The 15,704-nt window shown below is 36.0% G+C and overlaps 1 protein-coding gene across 16 annotated transcripts; it reads left to right on the top strand.

Moving 5' to 3' along the window:
• Window positions 1-2,414: 2,414 nt before the first annotated feature.
• LOC104090835 (THO complex subunit 6-like) lies at window positions 2,415-14,981 on the top strand. Of its 16 annotated transcripts, XM_070181567.1 has the most exons (11): window positions 2,417-2,816; window positions 3,114-3,254; window positions 3,350-3,523; window positions 8,949-9,007; window positions 9,845-9,898; window positions 10,051-10,131; window positions 10,678-10,717; window positions 10,919-11,031; window positions 11,811-11,915; window positions 13,770-13,882; window positions 14,519-14,981. In XM_070181567.1, exons 1-6 carry the CDS (start codon window positions 2,538-2,540, stop codon window positions 10,064-10,066), a joined length of 723 nt encoding a protein of 240 aa, XP_070037668.1. In that variant the 5' UTR covers window positions 2,417-2,537; the 3' UTR covers window positions 10,067-10,131; window positions 10,678-10,717; window positions 10,919-11,031; window positions 11,811-11,915; window positions 13,770-13,882; window positions 14,519-14,981. The 16 variants fall into 16 exon arrangements, with proteins under 16 accessions (XP_070037676.1, XP_070037677.1, XP_070037678.1 ...); XM_070181572.1 differs by having other exon boundaries at window positions 10,960-11,031; window positions 13,770-14,981; XM_070181570.1 differs by having other exon boundaries at window positions 10,926-11,031; window positions 13,770-14,981.
• Window positions 14,982-15,704: the final 723 nt, after the last annotated feature.

Below are 15,704 nucleotides of genomic sequence, written 5' to 3'. Positions count from 1 at the left end.
TAGCAGTACTTACATTGCTGCCCTTCTTATGAAACGATTGATATTGATGTTACTTCTCTTATTCTTATGTTATCAATGTTATTGGTAGTTCCTGATTCTTATAAGATTCTTGATGAAGAGTTAATCCTAATAACGTGTATGAAAGATACCAACCTTATGTCACTCCGAAAGGTTCAAAATGTGATTCCAATGAGTCCAGCATGCATCATATATATGTATCTGTTTTACTCTACCGAGCCACACTATAGTCAGCCGGGTACGGCACCTATTGTGCAACCACTGATCAGTTGGATTTTACCGAGCTCCACATGGCCGGGTACGATTCTACCGAGCCCTATGATGGCCGGGTACGTTTTACCGAGCCTATTATGGCCGGGTACGATATGATGATGGTGATGCCCACAAAGGCGTATGTTTTAAAAGTTTATGTATATATATGTATGTATCATGTATTTCATGTCAGTAGCCCTCAGAGGTACCCAGATGTCACAGGTTGTATATTCTCTATCCCTGTTTACATTACTGTTCTTACTTATGCTTTCTTGCCTCACATACTCAGTACTTTATTCGTACTGACGTCCTTTTTATTTGTGGACGCTGCATGTCGTGCTGCAGGTCCTGATAGACAGGTAGACGTAGCTCCCCCACCACAGTAGGCTGTCCAGTTCAGCGGTTATTGGCGAGATCCCTTCTCCGGACTTGCCGTGGTCTTGGTATGCATTTTTGTTATAGACATTATGGGTATGTCGGGGCCCTGTTCCGGCAATGTTGTAGCACTTATGTTCCTTTAGAGGCTCATAGACAGGTGTCGACTTATGTATGGTTTAGAATGCCTTTTCGGCTGATTTTTGTTGTATAGTCTTTCATGGCATCATGATAGCTCGTACCTTATATATAGTTTCTTGACAGTCTTGTCGTCCCATGTTATGTATGTTCATGACATTATCTTTCATTGTTGGATGTTCATGATCCATGTCTACTATTTATATTGATCTTGTCGGCCCTTAAAGATAATAAGGAAGGTTAGATAAAATGTACGTTGGTGCTCGGCAAGTATGGCCCGGGTGCTAGTCATGACCCTCCAGTTGGGTCGTGACAAACTTGGTATCAGAGCAAGTCTGTCCTAGGATTGTCTATGAGCCGTGTCTAGTAGAGTTTTGATTATGGATGTGTAGCGCGCCACATTTATAATCAGGAGGCTACGTGACATCTAGGGTTGTTACCTTCTTCCTAAATCTAGATCGTTCGTAGAGTTGAGTCGTAAATGTTCATATCTAATATTCACATTGATTTCTTTCAGCGATGCCTTCGACTAGGAAGCAAGCGATTAGTAAACGGCTTGATATAGCTGTGGGCGAGGGTAACATTCAGGTGCCTCCAGCCAGAGCAGGCCAAAGTGAGGCTCAGAGTGAGATGCCATCTAAAGTTTGAATGAATAAAGAAAGGGGTACTTATAGTTTTCAAACAACGGTTCGCATCCAGGAGTGGCCGACCGGCAACTGACAAGCATTTAATACCATTAATACTTGACTGATGTGATGTTTCATTTATTTTGTCGTTTCTGTCGCGGGGTATTGAACTGAGAATCAGAAGCTCATATCGTTTTTCGTCGTCTACACTCCAAAAATGAGGGGACTATCTGTATACGGTCAAAATCGGACTCGTCTATGACATGGTAGATCGGGGCTCGGAACATGAGGGACTAAAGATCGACCCCAAGTCCCTCTGGACCAAAACTCGAGGTCAGAATGTTTGTCTTCGAGAACATTGAGTCTGTGATCCCGGAATCGACCCTCACCCCGAACGAGCTCGAAGAAACATTGTTAGCATAACCAACAGAAGACCAAAATATCTGTGACCGATCGGATATTACGACGGGAGTCTCGACACGTATCAATAAGGAATCGGCAATCAGCAAATCAAGAGATTTTTACCGTTTATAGAATTGTACCTAAAGTAAGACTCTCCTACTATATAAAAAGGGGTCTGATAATTCGTTTAAGACATTGTAACACACATCTCAAAACAATACATTATTTTTCTCTTTAAGTTCTTATTTAAGCTATATCTTGATACCGATCGTAGTGCATCCAGTTCGAGGGTGGCTGACCTCCCAAGACTGTAACTGTTCAATTCGTGTGGTTTGAATTTACTTTATCATTGTTTATTTCAATTACAATTTAATTTATCGTTTTGTGTCAAGTTAATTTACATATACTCAAAATCACTTACAAATTTAATTGTTATCCGATTTTGAGGGTAATGAGTTTTATTTTGCATATCTTGAGTTTATTTTATTTGAGTTGTTGAATTAATACCATTATATTTGAGTTGTTAAAATATAATTTTAACGAGGCCGAAAAAACTTCAAAAGCAAAAGTGACACATGTCGTCTCATTTGAGACCTTTAAACCAGATGCGGGCCTCCAACAAAAACCTAATCCCTCAGAACAAAAGGACTTCTCATAAATTCCGGGTAGGCTGTAGCGCTTTGTGATCCGAATTGGGTGATTATAGGGTTTGCCAAGAGAAGTGACATGATTCGTGAACCGCCGCCACCGACAATACCTCAGAACGTTACTTCCTCGTCAGTAGCAGGGGTTCGTAGCGGAGATTTCTCTGACGCTACGGAGACCCCGCCAGAGAAGAAACAGAAACTTGGTGAAGAGGTCGATTGCAAGACTTCGACTTCCGCCGGTGATGAGGATGGTATGTCCAGTCCCGTAAAAGCTCAGTATATTGATGGGTATGATTCAGAAGAAGAGATTGATGAAGCTGTTTGGGACAAGTACCTCCAACAGATCAGGGAGAGCGAGGTACCTCATTTATCCCTTGTTTGAAATTGTCATTCAATTCCCCCCTGCCCCCCCCCCCCCCCCCATTACATAAGCATCCTTCATGAATCAGGAAAATATAAGTCATCAATATTATTAACAATTGCATAATATATTCTTGAAAAACTTGCATGGAAAAACTTTTGCAATTATATGGATCAATTATTTGGAGGTTAACTTGTCACAAGAACAAAGTGGTTGCAATAGGTGATTTCTATCTCTTCTTATAAGGAAATAAAGGTGATTTTTATGTCTCATTTGTTGCGTGTACTTTGTTAGGGATTTGATATTAAAGACTATCCAGGACCTAGCCTGATGGTTACAGTTTTCCCAATGCCGTACTACTTGACCGATCCTGAGAATCTCGTCATGTTGAAGGGTTATGCGGAAAAGGCACTTAAGAAATACAATGATACTAATGTAAGCTCGAGCCACACTTTCATTTGTCTTGTCAGCTCTTTTTTCCTTTTTTTTCTTCTTGGTAACTAAGAAATTTACCTTTGTACTGGTTTTAGAGCACCTGTTGGGAGGTTGATGATATTTTGAAGGTGAATGGAGAGGGCGGTCGTAGCTTCATTTTCTATATTACCCTTTCGGTCAAGACACAAAAAGGGGAAAAGGACTATTTTCAAGCTAAGGTGGTGAGAGATTTAGATGGTCATTTGGACTTTCCTATCGTCAGGCCCCAGGTATAGGTTCTTATGAGATCTGTTAGACTATTCTTATGTTTCTTCTGATGTTTAAACATGTTGATATATCTTTCTAATGTTTTAACGTGTTTATTCTTGAGTCTCCAAGTCCTTACCTACAAATAATAACTAAGATCCACCATGAGTGCCAAGTAATGAAGCTGCAACATAGACTAAGTGTGAACAAATGAGCATCCTTTAGGAACCAACTTGTGACAATTGATGTGATATAGTTGCTACGTGCTCTTTTAGGGGGAATTTAGAAAGAGAAACATTCCCTTAACCGTGACTTCCATTCATCAGTTCCCATATCTCTTCCATGCTCCGAAAATAACCATTTTTGTAAGAATTGCATTTGGTCATCTGATAACTTAACCTTAGCATATGCCGACTTTAAAGACGATTGAATTGAATTAAAGCTTTTGGAAGTGAAGGATGGGGAAAGCTTTTTTTCTTGCTAGAAGTAAGTCCGTTGTACCGATAGAAAACAAGAATGAGGAATTTGAATTAGGCTCCCCCCCGGGTCCACCTGGTTCCGCTACAATCAATCTGAACCCCCTTGTCTCTGTTATCACATTATCATTCCTAATTTAAACTTATAAGTTTAGTCTATACCATCTCCGTTGCCCCCGGAATTTGACTCTTTTCTATCCCCTTCTCCTGTCAGGAGAAATTTGCTTTTCTTCTGTGCTCTTTAACTTGACACAGCAGGCTGTCACTAAATCCTTTTCTCTTTCCACTTTCAAAAGATTAGATGTCCTGATCTTCAAAAGTTCATGATCAAGTCTGTTATTTATTGTCGGGCACATGGGGTTGGGCTCAATGAAGAGAAGCTAGAGGAAATGAGTATAGAGTGAAAGTTCTTGGAATTGTCTGAATCACAGCTAGGCATATATTGTGTGATAACGAAATTGAGAGTTATCTCTCTACTAGACGATTTTCAAAATCTATGTGATCTGAATTTTGGTGATTAAATTCATTTGTATGCATAATTATTCCTTGATCTGAAGTTGTGCTGATGAATTTCATTTATATGCATAATTGTTCCCTGATATTTGGTTATGTAATATCCTTCAATTGCATTGAGTTTTTATTATATAACTACATGTCAATTTGGGGTCTGATTTGTATTTTCTAATAATTCTTTATATCTGAATCTCTTGATTTTTGGTCAGATTGTTACAATTTTCTGGGATCCTTCAATTTGAAACCTTTAAATGAAACCACAGATTTTAGATTATGAGAACGAATTTGAAAACAATGAGTAATTTGATATTTTATTTTACAAACTTGTTAACTACCCATCAATATTACTAAATTTTGGAGAATCATATAAGCCTTTGATTCAGTAGCGGAAGCCAAGTTTTATGGGCAAAAACCGTGATCAACACCAGCTTTCAGCATTTTCGCACCCCAAATGCCGTAGCTCACACCTTTTAAAGTATGATTTGTACACCTTTCACAGGATGAATGCTCCATGTTGCTTTGTCGTGATTATGTTATTGCATGCAGGTCTATAATTGGCTCATGATTTTTTTGTTTTGTTTGTGGAAAGCTGCAAATACATGGAATGGGGGAAAACTAATCAGATCAGCACTACCCTACTATCTCGTTAATTATAGTTATAATTATTTTTCCTTATTGAAACATCTTCCACGGACAAGGATGATGCAGAGATGAACATGGAAAATGTTTTAGAAAACCTGATTTACCTTAGTGTCTTGGATATGATTCGTGTTGTGCCCTTAGAAGAATTACCATCTCCCATTGTGCTGATGGAATTGTCAAATTTTAGCATTTAATTCTCTCTTATGCAATTAATATATGCAGCCAAAGAAAGATTCGGATATGCAGTGATCTGATCGAACATCCTTTTGGTACTAAGCTTTGGGCTTTATGTTAACATTTCGTGAGGCTCATTGAACATGGTTACTAGCTCCTTGAATTTATGCTATTTAAGTTCTCTTGTACTTTTTTTTTGTTGGACATGTAAAAGTAGTAGAAAAACCAGAGTATCTGACTTCTTCATTTAAGAGGAAAGAGCTGCTTGTCTTCTCTTTTCTTTATTATATATATTTGATGTTGAGGCTAAGGAAAATTTAGTGTCCTTTGCATTGATTGATTCTTGGGTAGCTACATTTTCCTAGCAAAAATAAGAGATCTATCTCGTGCCTGCTTAAAGGTGAGAACTTGACCATATATACTGTGTACAGAACAGCAGAAACATTAGATCGCTAATTCTATTATGTAATTATTTTATCTTTGCCCTAAAATGCAGGAATGAGTGTCTTAAAATGAGTAGCTTCTTAATGGAAAACTAAAAAGTTACTAGGAAGTGTAAATCCTAGAAATGTAGTTAAGCTGAATAAATAAGAATCGTCCAATTTTTAAAGTGTACTTGCTGTTGAAATGGGAACACGGATTAATATACTCCGGTAAAGGGCAAACAAGCATAAACGCGATTATGTACATCCTTGGGTAGGAATGTCGATGGTCCAATTCGGTGGAATATTTCAAAAAAGTATACTATCATTTAGCAACACTTTATTAAATGATTTTGTTTTTTCAAAAATTAATAAATTGGAAAATTTTGGAAATAACGGTGTTTTTGTTGCATTTAGTAACGCAAAGCAAATAAAATTGGGGTATTAATACTTTTAGACTACGTCAGAAATTATTTACATATGATAGCCAAAAAAATATATAAAACTTGTATAATATTTGTATATAACATATAGAATGTATATATATAGATAAAAAATATATAAATTTTATACATTTTGTTGGCTATTATTTTTATAGAGGCTATACAATGTCATTTTTTCAATAAAATTTTAAAAATAAAAAGCTAAAAAACAACAACAAATTCAGTATATTCCACAAGTGGGATCTGGAAAAAAAAAGTTAAAAACAAATTAAGAAAATAACATTTTGTTGTACAATTTGATAGATAATTTGTTTAAGCAAATAAAAAAATTAGAAATATTAAAGGTTTTATTGCATTTATCGCTTTGGATAGTTTGAGCATGTTTGGAAAGTCAACTTGAAATTGAATATGTGTGTAATTGTCTGTAATCACACATTTTGACAAATTGGGTGTAATTGCGAATGTGTGGCAGTTACACTATGTAATAAGAAGTTAAGATAACCAATTCATTCTATTTTATTTTTCTTTTGTCAAACATATTATTATTCTTTTTACACTATTTTTCTTCTATTTCTCTAATTTGTATTTTTCAACCTTTCAACATGTTGCTTATGATATGCTTTCATATAGTTTTGCGACTTCTTAATTTTTATTTTTACTTTGCATAGTTGTTGAACACAATTTTATATTTTACTAGCTTTTTTTATTCATTAGTATAGATATTTATTAAGAAAATATATATTCTAAACATATATTTTTCATTTTGTTACGTAAATAAATAGGTCAATTTAATTACTATATTATGTAATTAAGCACCACAAAGAGTGGGTTGCTCCAGTGGGAGCACCCTCCACTTCCAACCAAGAGGAAATGATGTCGCTAATCGCGAATTATCCAAACTCCCGGTTCTTCGTCAAGATTTTCAGCTAAACCCTGATTCACTAAACCCCGAAATATTCTGGTATGGATGGTAACAGCGATGGACTGCAGGAACTGGGACGAAGAGTTCCATCGAATATAACATAAATGAAGTTTAACATATGTTTTGCGTAGGGCAGGAGACATCTCTTTTTCTTCTTTGCTTTCATGTTTGGTTGAATTTGTGTCGATCTCTAGTATGCAAGGTTAATTTTGTAATACTTGTTACTACCTAAAGAATGCCATTATATCTTCTGAAATTATGTCTTAAGAGGTGGTTTGGTTGGGAAATAAGTTATCACATGATTAATTATCCCGGAATTAGTTATTCCGGGATTAATTATCCCACCTTCCCATAGGATAGAAAAAATACTACAATCCCGGGATAACTAATTCTGGGATTAGCTATACCACGATTTTATCCCAACCAAACGGGGATAAACTCATCTCAATTTTAATCTCGGGATTAGTTATCCCTTATTCCTCGTACCAAACGAGAAAGTTATTGAAGTGGGAATAATTGACACATCTAATAGACTTTTTGCTGTCTGATTGAAGGACACTTAGTGTTCAGTATCAAGGACATGACTTGCGACACCATCTGGTTGGACTGGAGTTCGTTCCAATTGTTTTTTTTAAGACTACGTGTCTGACATGAGTACAAAAAAATATGCAAGCATATATTTGTGCCCATGCAGGAATCTAGGTTGTGGTTGTATGTGATTTTCTTAATGCCTACAAAAAGGTCTTAAGGCAGAGGTCTCCGGGAAAAATGTCTTGAGTATTCTTTTTATCGATAAAAATTAGTTTTAGAGAAAAAATAGGAAAAAGAGATGAAAAAAGGAGTTGACATACCAGTGCCAAACTGGCACAAATTATGTTAATTGAATGACAAAGAAGTGAGGAAAGACACTTCCCCACCACCTGAAAAACTGGTAGATACTAGTCTTCAAATGTTCTTGCCTTTTTTTTTTTTTTGGAATGTAATTTTGTTCTGTGTCTTTCTAACTCTCACACTTGAAGCATGGTCCTGTTTGGTTCCCACATTATGTATGTTGTGTGCCTCTGAGATACTAGCTTAGCCATAGACCAAAATTTATTGAATTAACACCCTTTTTCTGTATGTGGCAGTCATATGAATTCCTTGAGGTGAATGCATTATGCTACTTTTACCCTACATTTGAATGCCCATAAGCAGTCTGTCGTGAGTTTACTCGTTGATGTAACTTGATATTAGTTTGTTCGAGAATTCAGCAATGAGTTGGATTTTTGCTACTTCCATTTGATGTAAAGAAGAAAGGATAGTCTTCTCTGCTTATTTTTCCTCTTGTTATCACTATATATGAGGCACATCAGAGCCAATGCGTGACTTGGTGAATCCTCAACAAAAGTAAGTTACTGAAAAACGTAAAATAATTTCATTATAATTTTTTTTTATTACCTCTTCTGAGACCGTTGGCATCACTAGTAGGTGCTGGTATTGTATGCTTAGCAATTGATGTGCAACTAAAGATTAGTTGTTCAGGAGTTTAAACATTTTGTTGCAACCTTCCTGCTTACTTGATGGTTTACTGATATTCTCGTTAGCATACTTAGTGCTTAAGAAGATTCCTCAACGCTTTTGTTAGGTCTATTATTTTTCTGGGATGGGTGGGGGGAGTTAATAAATAAATTGCAATCAAAGTTTTACATCCACTGTTAATTCAACACTAGTTTAGTCTTTAGATGACTTGTTATCTTGGCCTTATATCTGAAAATTAGTTATTGCTTACAACAGTGAAGGGTTCACTTATTGCATCTTTTCTTATACTTTATACTATTATTACTTTTCTGTTCTAACCATGTTCTCATATCTCAAAGGTCATTGGGGTGCACTTTCTCCAATTCCAAAGAATAATTGCATGGCCATTAATACTCAGGTTTGTTGCCCTTTAATTTTCTTTTAAATCAACTGAGTGGCTTCTTGATTGACACTTTGGAGTGGAGTGGATAGGACTATAAGTCTGATTTCAGTTGATGCATTAGCTGGTCCAGCCAGGACATAGGAGGTATAAATAGATTGTGGTTTAGTTATCTTTTCTTAGTTAGATGCTTGTTTAGATACTGAGAGGCAAACCAGTTCTTTTACTACAGACGCTCTTAGTTATGAAGGAATGTTTTGGGTCCTTCTCTAGATTATGATGGTAGTTGAAACCTATGTATTGTGCAGCAATAAGGCAATATTTCATTTCGTTTCCTTCTTACGAAGAAGAGAGTGGAGAGTGGTGCTGGAAGCTATTATTTTTTTTCAAATTGTGCAATCTACTAGAAGTGCTAAATTTGTGGATGAACTACAAAAGAACTTCATAGTAGCAGACAATTTGTCTTGTTCATTAGATTCTTTGGTGCACTGCTTTTGGGGGATGGCCAGTCTTCTTTTGTACATTAGACCTACTCTATTTCGATATATTGTTTTGTGTATTTGATTTTTGAATACCAAATTTGGAGAAGGATTCCTGGAACAACCCTAGGAGATGATAGGGAGAGAAGAATCAAGTGACTACCGAGGGATTCATGTTGAGTGGACTTCGGGGTTCTGGTACCATCGCTAGAGCTGTTAGTTCAAAGCGTCGAACATTGTTAACTCTGTTCATTTATATTGCATGGATTCTTCTCTTGCGTAGGTCAAGTCTGATATTCTGATTCAACCTTTTAAAACTTACCTCAAAGTTGTCCTGTCTACATATTTTTATTTAATATTTTGTGTTCCATTGTAGATTGTATCCATTTTTGCTGCTGCTGGTGATTCTTGTGCATACTGCTGGGATGTGGTATGTATTTGTTCGAGGTGTATGGTTGGCTCATATTATGATATCTCTTAATTGATTCGTTCTTTTGGCTCACTTCATCGACTATACTTCGATTCTCTTCATTGCTTCTTCTAAATCTGTCATGAAAACCTGATTAAAGCTATGGTGCTTAGGAGAAGAATGAAATAAAGATGGTTTTGAAAGGGCATTCAGACTACTTGCATTGCATTGTTGAGCGAAATTCTCACAATCAGGTAAAGCTTCTGTTTGTCTCTCATTCTCTCACCCATATACATACACATACTCTCTCTCTCTCTCTCTCTCTCTCTCTCTCTCTCTCTCTCTCTCTCTCTCTCTCTGTATAGTCATTCCCATTTCCATTTTATGGACTCCATGTACCAAATGCTTATGGTGCTGGCTAGTTCTCCTTCCCTCTATGCCAAGATTTGATTTCTCCCATTTGAAGAGATTTTGTTAGGGATAGGAGTGTGTGATACCCATGTTGTTGGCTCTTCACTTTGAGGTTAAAACTAAACTTGGCATATGAGCTGGAAAAAATCATGTTCCTTGAAAATTTTAATTGTTCAAAATTCTTTTAGTGCAACAGCACCTTCATGTTTTGTTCTCTTTGGAAATCGAATATATTTTTAGACTTGTATTTTTATTTTTCTTCTTCTCTCAGTCTTAGTGGGAGGGGTGGCTTACTTTTAGTTGAGCAATGGTTCCTGGAATTTTGGCTGAATTCTAATTCTGCCTTGTTTCTTTTTGCTTCTCTCTTTCTCTCGCTCGGCAATTTTCAGGTTATAACTGGTTCAGAGGATGGGACAGTACGAATATGGGGTATGTCAGAGGAGCATAAGTCCTGCCATGGGGACATTTCGTTTTTTTATAAAAATAAGAGAGCGTAAGGCCTGATGAATGGCCAATTTTGCCTTTTATTGGCTTGAGCTATCTCTCTTAGTTGGAAATTACACATGATTTTGCTCATTTGGATCTATTTTTTCTGTTTTATTATTCTCTGTTATTTATGAATTTCCTTAGATTGCAGAACTGGTAAATATATTCAAATAATTGATCCACAGAAGGATAAGAAGTCGAGGGAGTTGTTTCCATATGTCAGTTGCATTGCTCTTGATGCAAGTGAGAGTTGGCTGGTAAGAGTTCAGATTCCTTTATACCCCAAACTAGCGTTCTCGTAAGTTTGCTACTGCACCCAGAAGCGGACCCAGGATTTGAGCGCAGCGGGGACACCGAATAATTGTTCATAAATTTAGAAAAGATAAAGAAAAAAAAAAAACCAAGTTAAGCACTAAATACAGGATACTATTTTATCTTGAATTCAAAGAGAAAAAAAATAAAATGAAATATAGGGCTAGTATTGGGTTATGAACCCATGTCACATAGTTAGTAAGGCAATAAATGTCGCATGCTCAACCAGCAGAGCAATCCATCTTTTTGTTTGAGGGGGCACATCAAAATTATTTAAGGGGTCCTTGTCGTATATCCAAATATATATACACGGTTCTTTTCGAGGCTAGCAGGTTCCGGTGACCCCTCTACGCCCCATATAGGTCCGCCTCTGACTGCACCAACAAACTGCACCAACAATTATAATTGTTGTTTGGTTAGAGCTTTTATACTGCAATTCTTTATGTTGTATTTACCGATAAAAAATTCTATCTGTTGCATTGTGAAATTACTGAAGCTTACTTTTGCTAATGTTATTGAGGGTCAACCTACTGTATAGTTATAATAATCTTGTCAATGATAACTGGGTTTACTTGAAGATGATAATAAGATATAAAAAGGGTAGCCCGATGCACAAAGTATCCCGCATTTATGCAGATATGAATCTCCTATTTTCTCAGTGTTTTCGAAGTGTGAAGGTAAGTTTTGGTTTGAATTGATAATTTATTTGGTGAATTTGGTTTAGTTCGTTGGTGCCAGTGGCTGAATCTAGTTGGCTGGTACAAGGACATGATGGGCCTGCTTATGATGTTAAATTTTATGGCAACGATGAGGATTCACTGTTATTGAGGTATTTGTTCTTATAAAAATTTTGGTTCTTATGTATTCGTTAAAATTGTAGGTGAGTTAGCACAAATGTAAGATTGTTCAAGTTTTTGTTTAGAGTGAAAACTGAAAACTATGGGCTTATATTTCTTCAAGCAATTGAAATGCAGGCAGATATCTATTAAATTAACTAAGTTGTCAAACAACTAGGTTAACTGATTTTCTTTTTAATTAGTATACGTAAACAAGGGAAGCAATTATCTTGTGTACTTATCACAAAAAAAGAAAAAGAAAGAAGAAGCAAATATCTTGTATAAATTTTTTCAATCAGTGGGATTGTGTTGACTATTCGTAGGTATTGTAGTTGACTGACGGATCCTCTAACATCTACTTTAAATATTTGAAAACCTTTGCTTGGCATTGCTTTCATTTCTAATACACGACTCTTTTTATTTAGACACGCAAGAAGCATCGATTCTTAAATTTGAATATGGGCAATGCTGAAAGTCATTCAGCTTAATAATCTGTTTGCTGCACAAACTTGTCACAACTTACAATGTCTTTGCATTATGAGAGGAAGTGCAAGAGGGAAAGAATTGGGAGGGGGGGGGGGGGGGGTCCATATGTAATTGTGCCTTTCATTGCCTTAAAAAATTAGAAGTTGATAGTGTCGATTCCAGCAAATTACTATTTTCTATGTGCTCCCCTTGCAGGAGTTTCTTACATCTTTCGTCGTCTAACTTCTGGCTGTTAATTCTGAGTTCGAAGAATTCCAGCTTTTTAGCTATATAGTTTAGCATGTATTTCATCTAGGAGTGTATGTGTGCCCCTGCATATCATGGTCATGAAATGGACATTGGGGCAACAACAACAAAACATACCCAGATTATCCCACACCATGGGGTCTGGGGAGGGTAGTGTGTACGCAAATCTTACCCCTACCTTGGACGATAGAGAGACTGTTTCCAATAGACCCTCGGCTCAGGCAGTGTTGTCAAAGGCGTGCTTAAGCCCTGAAGCAAGGCTCAAAATATGTTGAGCGCTTGGCCTCGCTTTGGGGGCGCTTCAGTGTCGCATCAAGGCTCTAAGACATACTTTTCTTTGCCAATGAGTGTAATCCTGAAAAGGAGACACTAAACAATTGATATTTCATTTTATCGTAATTCTTTTTCAAATTTTTTGTATGTATATGTATTATTCATGCTTATAATTATTGGTCTTGGACTACATATATATATATATATATATATATATATATATATATATATTTACTTTTTCTCCAATTGCGCATTTTTTCATTAAACCCCACGCTTTATTTGCGCTTTGCGCTTAAAGTCCTAACGGATCTTAGAGCTTTTTTGCGCTTTTCGCCTTTGATAACACTGGGCTCAGGACATTGGGGCAAGCACAACATTGATTCAGATACAAAAGACACAATTTTGCTCTGTAGTTAAGCATGTGTTTCATCTAGGAGTTGTATGTGGCCCCCTACATATCGCGGTCATGGACAGACATTGGGCACATTACCGATTCAAATACAAAAGGAAATTGTTTTGAAAATACGGGGCATGACAGTTGTAGTGACTATAACTTAATATAGTGTTCCACTATTTTCATAAGGAATTACAAAAGCAAAAAAAAAATGAACTTAAGGATTCAAGACACCACAACTACATAATATAGACGAGTTCCATCGAATATAACATAAATGAAGTTTAACATATGTTTTGCGTAGATCAGGAGATAACTCTTTTTCTTCTTTGCTTTCGTGTTTGGTTTAATTTGTGTCGATCTCTAAAAGTTACACATGATTTTGCTCATTTGAATCTTTCTTTTTTATGTTTTGATTATTTGTCTGTTATTTATGAAATTGTCTTAGATTGCAAAACTAGTAAATGTATTCAAATAATTGATCCACGGAAGGATAAGAAGTCGAGGGAGTTGTTTCCATATGTCAGTTGCATTGCTCTTGATGCAAGTGAGAGTTGGCTGGTAAGAGTTCAGATTCCTTTATACACCAAATGAACTTTCTCGTAAGTTTGCTACTGCACCAACAATTACGATTGTTGTTTGGTTATGACCAATTCTTTCTGTTGTATTGAGTCAATGATGACTGGTTTTCTTGAAGATTATAGTAAGATATGAATCTCCTAATATAGGAGATTTGACTCTATTTACATAGAGTACAACTTTTGTTTGGCCTTTGTGAAACTAAGTTCATGTTGATATAACATGGTAATTATAGCAACTCCATGCATTTGTGAAATTACTGAAGCTTACTTTTGTTAATGATGTTGGGATGACCTACTGTATAGTTATAATAATCTTGTCAATGATGACTGGTTTTCTTGAAGATTATAGTAAGATATGAATCTCCTAATATAGGGGGACTTCCTTAAATGCTGCGAACTTGTTTATCCCCATTTATTTGAAAAGTTATTTCTTTTTATTTTTTCTTCCCCAAATTTTTAGATGAATTCCTGAAATATGTTAAAATGAATGCTTAGCAATTATCAATTGGTGTTAAGTTGCATTTGAAACTCTAGCATTGCCAAGCATAATTGTTCTCCCAATATAATATCTAGCGTTGCTCGGATCTTCCAAAAATGCATTATTTTTTTTTTACAGATATAACACACACCCGACGAAATTTTTGGAGGATACGAGCAACATAATAGAGTTGAAGATGATGAAGATGGTGGAAATGGGTGTAGAGCAAGGTGGAAGTCTGGAAGAAAAGGAATGCATGGAGATGTTGAAGATGATGGATAGAAGAGGGGTCTTGGGAAGAGGATGAGGTGGGGGAGGGGTTTGGGAAGAAGATACCCGCTGGATGGTTGTGTGTTGGGGGGGGGGGGGTCCGAAGTAGTATTTCTTTTCTTTTAATTCTTTTTTAACTTAAAAGCTTTTCTTTTTTGTTGCTAGTTTAATTTGCTATTTTTGCCATGTCATCACGGGTGAAGCTCTATATTTTTTGTTGGTTAGTTATGAAGTGTTCAATAGGTACGCTTTGAATAAAGTTAAAAGTGTTTAATAAGAACAAACCTCAGTTTAAGTGTCAAAATAAAAATTGGTGACAAGTTTAATGGGATGCCTATATATTTGGCCTATAAAACATGGAAATGGTTAGCTAAAGAGTTTCAAAGCTCTTTTTTTGAGTTAAATGGTATAGTTAAAAATGGGAGAAGGTTGTAATCAAGTGAAAATTCGAAGTTTCTCCATTTGCATGTGGTATTATCACTCGAAATTGCCATTAAAGGGACAACGGAATGGTTAAAATCTTTACGCTTTTAAGTAGAGGTTTGAATTTAAATCTTCGGAATGAAGAATTTTTTGGCAGGAATAAATTTACCCCTTAATATAATGGACCTATTTGGCTCAAATTAAGATTAATCAGTTGTGGGTTTCAGACCTGACGCCTGAAACTAACAAAAAGAAAAATTCAAATATAATTAGTTTACATATAGAGTATACGTGAAATATGTGCGGATATAACTGCTAAATTACAACCTTCTTTAATTTGTGTCAGTTTTGTTGATCCCTGTATCTGCGAAGGGAGTGAAAATAAGAGATTATTATGATATTTGTGTTAGCATCAAAGGTATCTAGACCATTGTATATATCCATGAATAAAAGGTTAACTTAGTTTTTAGGCACTCCCTTCTCAAGATTAAGATTATATATATGAGTTTGTTTCGTCTCTACTTATCACTAATCTAACAGAGAGGAGATATGGAAAAATTATACTCCCATGCACGTTCTCATTTATTTATGTGAAACATTTGATTAAGAACAGAAGCTGAAGTGTTAATAC

The sequence above is a fragment of the Nicotiana tomentosiformis genome, chromosome 7, assembly GCF_000390325.3.
Source record: "Nicotiana tomentosiformis chromosome 7, ASM39032v3, whole genome shotgun sequence".
Classification (NCBI taxonomy): Eukaryota; Viridiplantae; Streptophyta; class Magnoliopsida; order Solanales; family Solanaceae; genus Nicotiana; species Nicotiana tomentosiformis.
This window is presented reverse-complemented; position numbering and strand designations above follow the sequence as displayed.